The sequence below is a fragment of the Sebastes umbrosus genome, chromosome 16 (assembly GCF_015220745.1).
Source record: "Sebastes umbrosus isolate fSebUmb1 chromosome 16, fSebUmb1.pri, whole genome shotgun sequence".
In the NCBI taxonomy this organism is placed as follows: domain Eukaryota; kingdom Metazoa; phylum Chordata; class Actinopteri; order Perciformes; family Sebastidae; genus Sebastes; species Sebastes umbrosus.
In genome coordinates this window covers 26,343,677-26,355,060 of record NC_051284.1, presented here as the reverse complement: position 1 = coordinate 26,355,060, position 11,384 = coordinate 26,343,677, and the positions used below count along the sequence as shown (strand labels likewise).

General features: G+C 41.2%; 1 protein-coding gene across 2 annotated transcripts in view; it reads right to left on the bottom strand.

Moving 5' to 3' along the window:
* Positions 1-27: 27 nt before the first annotated feature.
* The window catches only part of trip11 (thyroid hormone receptor interactor 11), a 27,959-nt gene continuing 16,602 nt past the window's right edge, over positions 28-11,384 (bottom strand). For both annotated transcript variants that reach the window (XM_037747340.1, XM_037747341.1), the window contains exons 15-21: positions 11,264-11,367; positions 10,997-11,096; positions 6,410-6,491; positions 5,734-5,848; positions 2,613-2,735; positions 1,633-1,777; positions 28-1,487 (exon numbers count right to left, since the gene is read on the bottom strand). In XM_037747340.1, the coding sequence (XP_037603268.1) occupies positions 1,276-1,487; positions 1,633-1,777; positions 2,613-2,735; positions 5,734-5,848; positions 6,410-6,491; positions 10,997-11,096; positions 11,264-11,367 (881 nt within the window). In that variant the 3' untranslated portion in view covers positions 28-1,275. The remainder of the gene's footprint in view (positions 1,488-1,632; positions 1,778-2,612; positions 2,736-5,733; positions 5,849-6,409; positions 6,492-10,996; positions 11,097-11,263; positions 11,368-11,384) is intronic.

Here is an 11,384-nt window from a genome sequence, read left to right as displayed (position 1 = left end):
AAAGGAAGAAGACAAAAATCACAGCAGTAAAGGGTCAGCACAGCAGTACCTTTATTTGATTTTAAATTCCAATTAAATCACCAGTACTAACTCAATTTAAGATAATCCAACTCCTGTTTGACACGTCCAAGTTTTTGATTTTTACATCTAAAAAAATTCTTATTACATTTTAATAATACACCTGGAGACACCCTGTAACATTCCCTCTGCAGCGGCTGATTGATGTCTATACAAAAAAATGTAGAGCAGCTCAGTTATGCGCTGGCCAGCTCTGGTCAGGTAAAACGTTTTTAAATGTGCAGTTTTTTACATTTTGTAAATATATATATTTATATTAACCATTTACAATCCTGATTATACAACTATCTAATTAGCAAAAATGCAGGCACTTAACTTCCCAAAACTTCCTTAGTGCCTATAAATAGGAAAACACGCCACCCATTTACATATATATATATATATGTATATATATATATATGACTATATAATAGTACTGAGCAGTCTCAAGCCTCTGATCAACCACAGTCCGCAGCCATAATTACTTGTTGCATATCACAGTCTGGCCGTCTGGAAAAGACAAGATTTAGCAAAAATGTCTTTATGGTTTGAACAGATGTACTGAACCACATAAATCTCTACGCAGACTACTGCTGCCAGAGGTTTTAGGCAAGTCCTGGATCAGAAACAATTCACTGCATTGTTGAAAAGAAGAAAAAAAATAAAGACTCAGAAAGACAAGAAAATACAAGTTGTCCAATGCAAGTCAAAGGATGAACACTGAAAGACATGAGATGTTTCCTCTTGCAAACAGAGGTGATGATTAGACTCAACCCACATGGATTGAACTGCACACAGTGAGTTTACAAGGTCACTTGTGTTCAGAACTGCTGCGATGAAGAAAAATCATAAATGTAAGACGTAACTCATAAACCCGAAAGGACAGTTTCTATGCTCTCTAAACTATGAACGATCCACTAGTTGAAAATGTTCGCAACCTGTTTGCATGTGTAGTCACTTCATTGATCATTTTCAACTTGTGGGTCAACACGTAACAATAATGTCAAGACTGATGTGTAAAGGGAGAATCTGTTGCATAGAACAGTAATTGCAAAAAAAACAAAATCCCCTCCCAAAAAAAGGGAATATTAAGCCTTCATGAATTCTCAGATCATTTATTTTTGAAGGATATTAAAAAAAAAAAAAGAAAGAGCAGCAATAAGTAGCAGAACTGCTGTCTGTGTAGTGTAAAACTATCAGTGTCTATCTGGCACTCGATCACTGCCTTAACAAGTCTTTGAGCACGGCTCCTCCGCTTTCGGCTGAGACCGGAACGGGCGTGAAGCTGGGCAGGGCGTCGGAGATGGGCTTCATGAGCAGGTGACCTCCTGGGCCGCCGGAGCTGGAACCAGCCAGCAGGGGCACGGCAGCAGAGCGAGGGGCCAGGAAAGGATTGGATTCGCCGGGCCGTTTGCCGTATACTGCAGCTCCTGTGAGGAGAGATTTAAATAAGGTTTGATGTGTTCGGGGGATGTAAGAGGAAGAACAACGCCTCCCGTCTGACAGGATTGATTAAGCGCACCAGAAGAAAGAAACATCCTGGCGGCGTTTTTTCCCCCCAAAGCGGCCGTTTACCTGTCGCGCCGCTGGAAGCGGCACCGCTGGTTCGTCTCAGAGGAGGGGCGCTCAGAGGCTTGATGTCATGGACTGGAAGCCTCGGTGCAGGCAGCGAAGGGGTCGACTCGATTTCCAGGAACTTTACAAACATCTCTGAGAAGGACTGCAACAACAGAGGACAGGACAGTGTGTAGCGCTGATGAATTACTGAGATTTTCTGACAAGGGAATTCTGCTTTACATCCTAAACAAGGAGTCCAAAAGCTCTGCTATTCTCAAGCCAACTCTTGGCTTGAGAATAGCATCCTGACGAGGAATCAGTGTGTTGCTCAAGGACACTTCAGCAGATCACAGTTTAATGTTTTTTTTTATCCAGCTACTCTGCTGCCATAAATGTGTATCTCTAAAAACATCGGTATAAATACTGCAGTGGCGAGTATGTGTGGTGGTGTGTATGTTGTTGAGACTTTTATTTTGAAGGGCACATGTTAACACAGATTTATTTCCTATTTTTCTGAGGGAAGTCTTGTTAATGTATCTTATGGAAATTAATAGTTTGTAATGTACAATTTGTATTATCATGCACGGCAGCTGGATTCTCGCAATGTCATGAGATCATGCCAGAATTGCAGGATCACATTATCACATGAAAATCCATCTCGTCATTACTCTTCAAGTAATGCGTTTGTGTTCAGCAAGCCAGATCAGGGACAAATCGGCATCCTGTGAGACCATAGTCAGTGAGACGACACGGAGAGGCGACTGTTCAAAACAACAATGGTGGCTCCTGAAGACGTTAGCGTAGTTGCAGTAGCATCAGTTATATCAGAACTGGAGAGTATTTCTTCATTGAAAGAAGCATTTTTTTCCCCTATATCAGAATGATAATGTGTGGAGCCAGACCTTTCTTTAGCGCCATGTGAGACTAGGGTATAGTATACTGTATAAAATAGAAACTGTGTGTCTCTGTGTTAAAAGAACTTATGTGGTGTTTCTTACCGAGTTGAGTCCTTGGCCGCTGGTGGGCCTCTGGGGAGTGTTTGGGACACTTTGTGCTCCTCTACCTCCCAGCCAGCCCGACACCCATCCAGTAACGCCGTGCCGTCCGTCGTCCTCTAACATCTGCAGATGGTTGGTTAGGAAGTGCAGACAATTACTATTGGATTATCACAAGGAATAAAGTCTTCAAGTCATCACTGACTCCTAATATTTTATGCCTTTATTTGATCATGAGAGAGACAGGAAATGTGGGGGAAGACAGTAGGGGAATGACATGCAGCAACGGTCCGGCCAGCCAGGAAGCGGGAACTCGCTGCTCAGGGCGAGGGCTTCAACGATTATTTTCATTAATGATTAATCTGTCGATTATTTTCTCAATCTATCGATTAGTTGTTTGGTCTATAAAATGTCAGAAAATGGTGAAAAATGTCAATCAGTGTGTCCCAAACCCCAAGATCAAATGTCTTGTTTTGTCCACAACTCAAAGAGATTCAGTTTACTGTCATAGAGAAGTAAAGAAACCAGAAAATATTCACATTTAAGAAGCTGAAATCAGATAATTTAGACTTTTTTTTTTCTTTTAAAAACAATGACTCAAACCGATGCTCTACTCAGGGCATTTGCACCCATCTGGTACGCACCCTAACCACTCGGCTATTAGGTATTAAGGTATATATAAGGTATTAATCGTTACTTAAACAAGCAAAATGATGAAGAGTGCAGGTACAGTAAACGTTACAGTCTTATACAGTCCATTCAGGCTATTTTTGGACAGTCGATTTTCTTCTGTTTTCAAAGAAGCGGTCGGATTATTTCAGTTTTAATTGCCCTTAGTTTCCTTTCTGCCTGCCACCACGTTCTGGAAAATTATTTTGTGGACCTACTCACTAGTTAAGCTTATATACAGGGACTCGGACTCTTTGCTGACAGCCCACAATCCTAAAGGGAAACTTATGGCTTTATTATTCACTGTCATTCATACTCCCTAATCGTCAGCGTCCTGTGCCGGGCAGGATCCAGCTGGACGGACCCCATATATAGAGTGAACGGACCACAGCTTTGGGCTAAAAAAAGGCAGCAGAAGGGGGGATACTCGCTGTCTGGTTTTGTGGGACACTTGGCCGCCGTAAACACGAGTTGAGTGGAAAATTTAAATCGCATTAACAGGAGATGAGGGGGAGATTGAAAAAAAAAGAAAGTGGAACGACCTCCAGCACAATAAAACTGGGTCTTCTGAGGAGTTGTAATCGCATTTACCCCTCATGCTGTCTCTGTTTTACTTTAAGGGTATTGGGTAATATACTTTGGAATCGTTGGATGGAATCCCACCGAGCTCCTGCCAGAAGGTCTTGGATAAGGAAATGCTTTCGTTTTTCGAGCCGAGCACTGAGAGGGTTTTCAGGGGCTGCTGGAGTTTCACAGTTGAACAGCGAGTTTCAGGATTTACTGTTTGCCTGTTTGAGTAATTAAACATTAGAAGGCCGGAAGAGATCGATTGCCTTACAGTCAGAGTGACCTGGGACAGTGACAGTATATAAATACTGGACTTGCTTCAGTATTCGGCCAAAAGATTTTAACCTCCTCCACTCAACCCTTCTTTACCATAGACCCATTTTGTCTTTTTTAGGGGGGATAGAGGGGGTTTTTAGGGAGAGATAGCTCCCCAGCTCTTATGTCTCATAAGTAGTTGCAACAATTTTTGAGTTGATACCATATGTTACAGAGATTTGGTGCAAGATTTAACCATTTTTTACCACTCAATAATTTATAATAATGATCAATAATCCTTCCAAAATACTACATTAAGACACCAAGACCTTGAGGAACACCATAGAAAAAGCCATGATTTGATTTGGTATCAATAACTTTTGACATTTGGAGATTTCTGCAAGAATTGCATTTTTCAGCGATGGGACGGCGAGCTCTTCTGTTCAGGAAACTGCTCAGAAACCCCCTTACTGTCGATCTAGCTGGGAAAGCCATCCATCCTCTGAATGCTCTAGGTCTCTAGTTTGTGGCTGCAACGTTTCATGAGGCTGTGATTATCCTAGAGGTCACCACAGGTCATTTTATACAGTGAGTAGTCAAATTTAAAAAAATGGTCTCACTACAATGAAATGGCTACTACGGGGACTAACATCATCACACATGAATACAGTTGAGCTCATTGGATCCACAAGAGTCTCAGCTTTACAGTGATATCAAATGTATGTAATTCCAAGACTGTTTAGGGACCCCAGTATGCAGAAATATTATATAACACACCATTTTTAGAATAGGCAAAAATAACACATTTATACTGCATTCAAAAAACTGCATGTGATTATCATAAAGTGGGCATGTCTGTAAAGGGGAGACTCGTGGGTACTCATAGAACCCATTTTCATTCACATATCTTGAGGTCAGAGGTCAAGGGACCTCTGTGAATATCGCCATGCCAATTTTTCCCTCGACAGCGTTATTTAGCCTCCTTCCTGACAAGCTAGCATGACATGGTTGGTACAAATGGGTTCCTCAGGATTAGTACCTTCACTCTAGCTCTAGAACTGAGCGTGCTACAGCCTCTGAAATACAGCAAAGTTGGCCGAGGACGCTGGCGTCCGCAAGGAGTCAGCGAGCATTAGCCTGCCGACACTGTTCATCTTTATCGTCCAGTTTCTCAACGCTGCCACGCTGTTCTTTTTGTCGTAACAAACCACTGAATCTGCAATTCGGACATCGACTATAAAGCTCTCTTACCTCATGTTGTGTCAAAATAAGGCTAAATGGTAATGTAACATGACAAGCTTTGCAGCTGTGCGTAACTGTAGTTACTTCTAAGTGAAACTGCCTTTTTATGTGGCGTTTCCATTGTTTTGTCCACTTACATATACTCAACCAAAGATACTAAAAAAAAATCATACATGTACGGAAAAATGTATTTAATTAAATGAATCTTATATATACTTAACTTATTATTGTGGTGATGAGTCATGCATTTATTCCCAGTAAGGCACAATGCCACAAACATTACTCACTGCCATTATACCATAATAAAATGTATTAATACCTATTGCCTAAAAAGGTTGATTATGTGATTGCTTGAGTAAATACTTTGAATATGAGTCAAGGAATCTCTCACCTTGTCAACGTCTTCTCTGCTCAGTCCCAGAACACTTCCCATGAGCCTCAGCACATCGGCACGCTTGGTTTTAGCTGTGTGGAAGTATCCCAGGAACAGGTTACGCATCAGGACTCTGGAAACAGAACAACAAGGAATAATAAGGCATGATGTAATTCAAGACCTTAATCCCATTTTTATGCAGCTGCATGGATCGTTAATACATTTATTCATTTCAGTATTTGTTTACAGGTGTTTTTCCGGGGAAACTGAGTTACAAAAGCTTTATTTGTGGCAATTCAATTCTGCGCAGTGCAGATATTAATGCTCTGAATATCGTACAGAGCACATTTAAATATAAATATTATATAGTATATGTTAAATATAAGCGGATGTTGAAGATGTTGATGTAAAAATCACTTAAAATATAACTTGTCCCGTGCGAATGCGCTGCATTAAACAGACGTGGGGGTGATTTCTAAATCACATGAGGTCCCCTCATGGTAATACTAGTCCCCTGCCAATAGGGCTTAAGATTCACAGGCGTCACAGGCGTAAAAGATACAGTCTTTAAAACTTTTTTATGTTGTGTGACGGTCTACAATTCCTTGGAACTGTGAGAGTAATAATGAAAACCATATGTGTTTTTAATCGTAATCTCATTTAGCTGAATGAACCCAGATAGGACTGAACTTACTTGTCTATCTTCCCCTCTGTGCTGTTTAGAAGAGTCATCAGCTTCTTCTGCGCCTCCTCCAACATCTCCTGTCTCAGTTCCACTGTTTCACAAAGACACACACAGACAGAGCGGAGGGATGTTATTTAATCATTTAAAGTCACGTCCCTGTTTCACATAGTCCCAGAGAGTGTGTGTGCCTTTCATGTATTACCAGCAGCAGATCTCAGAAAAATACATATACACCCGACCCGTTTAGCAAGACGTACCGGCTGTCCTGAAGGTATTTCAGAAGCATCAAAGACTCTTCTGACCATCTGGATGGTTTTATAATAAATATGATAAAGATGATCTTTAACCTGTTTCAGGCCGCGTCTATATTTCCTTGCCACGTAGTCGGACATGTCCTTGCTCTTTTTTGTAAAATATGAACGCTTTATTTTGTATGAAAATATAAAATATTAGAAAGTCAATATATACCAATATAACCAATGATAATATGCTAAAAATGTTATATATTGTGCAGCAGATAGAATATTTTGTCCATCTATATGGTTAGAAGACAAACTGGAATCTGAGCATATCACTGATCTCCTGAACGAGCTTATAGTGCCTAACTGTGTACATAAAGATATCATTTGAACAGAGAACAAATGGAGCCACATGAGGCTCTTTAGCTCCTCTCCAGTGGCTCTCTGTGGATTTCTAAAAATGGAAATGAATAATTGTTTTTTGTTTATATTTTCATTTTTATTTATCATTTTTGTAGGTCTACGGTATGACGGAGTATTAGGGCCACATTGAGGAAAATAAATAAATCTGAGATTTCGAGAATAAAGTCATAATATTACGAGAATAAAGTCATAGATTTACGAGAAAAAAGTCGTAATATTATGTGAATAAAGTCATAGGTTTACGAGAGAAAAAAATCATAATATTGTGAGAATAAAGTCATAATATTATGAGAATAAAGTCAGAGGTTTATAAGAAAAAAGTCATAACATTATGTGAATAAGGTCAGAGGTTTACGAGAGAATAAAGTCATAATATTATGTGAATAAGGTCAGAGGTTTACGAGAAAAAAAGTCATAATATTATGTGAATAAGGTCAGAGGTTTACGAGAAAAAAAGTCATAATATTATGAGAATAAAGTCATAATATTATAAAGTAGTAATTTTTAAGTTTTCTCGTAATATTATGACTTTATTCTGTAAATCTCAGATATTTTTTCCCTCAAAGTGGCCCTAATACTCCGTAGTACATTGTCTCTTTGGCCCTCACTGCATTAGACTTATATACTATATACTTAGACTATAAACTGTTACCTTCATCACAATGATCAAATGTTTTGCGGCTCCAGACAGAAATGTTTTCGTTTTCTTTGCCTAAAATGTCTCTTTTGATAGTAAATGTCTCTTCTGATAGTAAATGTCTCTTTTGATAGTAAAGGCTGCCGTCTCCAACTAGAGGGATGTTGCGCGCTGTCGAGCCACAATGACGCGCAGACACAACAGATCCGGTGATCACAGTTTGTGCAGTTTGAACCACAGAACTCTGCTGCTTGTGTTCACATCAAACGTGTCGTTGTGATTAATTATTCTGCACACAGTTCCTCCTGCGCATCAACGGGCATTTCTCTCCTCTTATAACTCAGAGCTGCAGGTTGCAGACCTCTGCTCTAGTTGTTGACGCAGCGTGGTGCGCTGTACCGGCTCTCTCTCTCTATACTATATATATCTCATGCGCTTATAAATAAGTGACTGAGTGGAACATGATAAACGTCTATGTAAGTAGTATAATGTTATTTTAATAGTAGTGAAAACCGGGACAATTTGTCTCTTAAATTTCTGACTTTATTCTCATAATATTACGACTTTTTTTTCCCCCTCGAAATCTCAGATTTATTCATTAAAATGTCTTTAACTCCCGTGAAAACGATCAAGAGCTGCTGCAGGTGCCTAGCAACGGTTGCTGAGGGCAGGTGGAGTTTAGCAGACGATCTATTACTTCGATCTCTGACGTCAGGTTGGAGTTTAGAACGGTGCTGACGTTGACCTGACGTCATAGACAACACGTTCCTATGAAAGGAACACGTTCCTTTGATCGTCTATGACGTCAGGCTTTGAATAGTTTACATATAGAAGCCAATGCCATCCTTTAGCACATTTTCGCAATCCGAAACTTCGTAACCCGAAACTTCGTAACCTGAAAAGCAATTCGTTTTACAGAAATTCAGAAAAGCACCGAAGACAATCGCCATGACTAGAAAGATTACAGTGGAGGAGATTCGTCCTGTGATGGAATGTTTTTTCCAAAGGATGACAGTGAGACAGCAGACATTGCTGAAATCAGGTGTAGCTGATATTGCCACAGAGGTTATGTTGGCAAAGCTGATTCTGGACCTGATATCAGTGTTGTTACAGTCCCTTTGGCCGCCTAAGGACACAACCATATGTACGCATTGTGTTCTGTCCAGTCTGGGCGACATGATCCCTCGGACTGCTTCTGTGGTCCTGAACGTGGACTTCGACGTCACCTGTTGCAACGCGAAATCCTTGACCAACTTGATTGCTGTAGAAGTTGCAAAACAGATCAACGGCTCATCTGCAGAGAGTGTCTCTTACCTTGAGTCTAAGACACTTGCTGAAATGGTCAGTCATGCCTGCGGGATGTTTAAAACATTCATGGGCAAGATGAAAGGTCTGTGCAAACCTCGACAATCAACAAGGTCAAAGATTGCAACAACTCCTTGCAAACTCACCAAATTCCACCGTTTTGACAGTCCCACAATCCAGGACACCTCCGTAACTGACGCACAACAACATGGTGATAAGACCCGTGATGACGAGTGCCAATCAGAAACCCTGGAGAAGGTCAGCTTTGTGGATGCAACGACCAAGCTTGCCCAGGAAATCATTGGGAGAGAGCTCAGTGAAATCACAAGATCTCTTCTGGATGACATTCCCGACACCGAGCATGAGCTGCTGCCATGCTACACCTCAAAGGAGACTGAAAATATTGCGGCTAACATCGCTCAGTCAGTCGTTAAAGAGGTTGAGGATCTGGAAAGGGAACATGCTGCAAGCCCAGAATCCAAGAAAAAGAGGAAATTGACCTTGAAAGGTGTGGCAAAAAAGATAAAGACCTTTTTTGCCACAGAGTTCGCAAAGCTATCGATGCATTTCTTCGCAACTGAGCTGAAGAACAAATTCAGCCACGGCTCCGGAGCTGACGACCGCGATGCAGATCAATTCGGGAAAGATTTTGTCACTCTGCTTCTGCCTGAAGATGATGGACAAGGTGTGGTAGATAGATTAAGACACATTTGCAGCGGGAAAGACCTGGTATTCACAAACGCCCTTTGCGATCTCCTCTTCAATCACGTCATGGAGGTGGACATACCTGACATTGTCCCAGAGGCGCTCAGAAGGTCAGTGCGTGCTGAAACAAATCGCACAGTCTATCGTTTCTTGGCATTGATGGGGTGGTGGATAGCCAGTCATGTTTGCAAACACAGTGGTCGGGTCACATATGCTTTGAAAAACACAGAGTCACCCACAGTACAGATAGAAAAAACATCTGTCGTGATGATTGTGGAGAAACTGGTTTCGCGCATCTTCCGCAATGCAATTGTGAACTGCGCCTTTGCAAACCCGGAGCCCGTCATTATGCGCGTGTCTGAAAATATATGGGCTGAAGTCGAGGGCGCGGCGATTGAAATCACCCCAGAAATGGCACATAGCGCCGACAAAGCCCTCCACAAGGACCTGTGCAAGAAGTGGGGCTCTCCAAAGGCTGTGCTGGTTTCAATGCTTGTAAACCCAACAGACTTTGATAACTACATCGCCTCCACTTTCAAAAACCACCTGAGGACACCACCAGAGACGGGATGCAACATTTTTTTCCACCTACTTGAGTAGGGAAGACCTGTCTCTGTAGGACCAGTGAATGGCCTCTATAGGACAGAGACCAGTCTCTGTAGGACCAGTGAATGGCCTCTATAGGACAGTCTCTGTAGGACCAGTGTAATGGCCTCTATAGGACAAACACCAGTGGCAGCAGTATGCTGTCTACTTGGGTAATGTGGGTTTACTCCGGGTGCTCCGGTTTCCTTCCACTTTAGTTAAAACCATCAAAAAATAACTGATTAAATCAATAAAATCTATCAATAAAAATATTAAAAAAATAAAATTTCTGCTTAGCTCTCTTATAATTTTCTGTCAGAGTTTGATATATCCAACACAAGCTTACGTTCTGCTCTTTGAGTTTCACTCAGATGAAAGATTTTGTGAATAAAGAAAATACTAAGAAGAAACTGTGTTCTCTTACTACAGTGTTTTTCACGTGAAAACCACCTGTTCAGCATTTAAACTGTAGTCATGTATTAGTTAATAGATAAGTTAGGGTTTTGGTTGGCTAAGACTAAGGTATGCTGCAATACTTTACATAGCAATGATGATTTAATATGTGAGTTTTCAAAGCAACAATTACAGTATTCCAAGATATGTGAAACACCTTGTGTTTTGTATTTTATCTGATAATCTCATCCTTCCCTCAGGAGACATGTGTTAAAAGTTGGCAGGTGAAAACACTTGGCTGCAGCTCACCTTGTTTTTTCAGCTCTTCGATGAGCTCCTCCTTCAGATCGAGCTGATCAGTGAGGCGAGACGCTGACTCCAGAGCACCGTTGGCTTCATCGAGGTTAATCTGATAGAGAGCATGACACCATCAGTTATTATGGCTTTCATGTAACTGCAGCTTCAGCTGTCATCAAGAAATATGTCACTATGTGTTCGCTTTGTGGCCTCGCTTTTGGGCGGCACATGTCGGATATTAATAAAGTGAATGGATCAGTTATTGATTTGCTGGTTTACCTGAAGAGCAGATGCTTGGTCTTCCAGCCTGTTAGATTTTCTTTTCCACTCGTCCTTCTCCTTCTTGTGCCTGTCAAGCTCTGCCGAGTACATGGCTTTCTCTTCTGATGGGGGGAGAGAC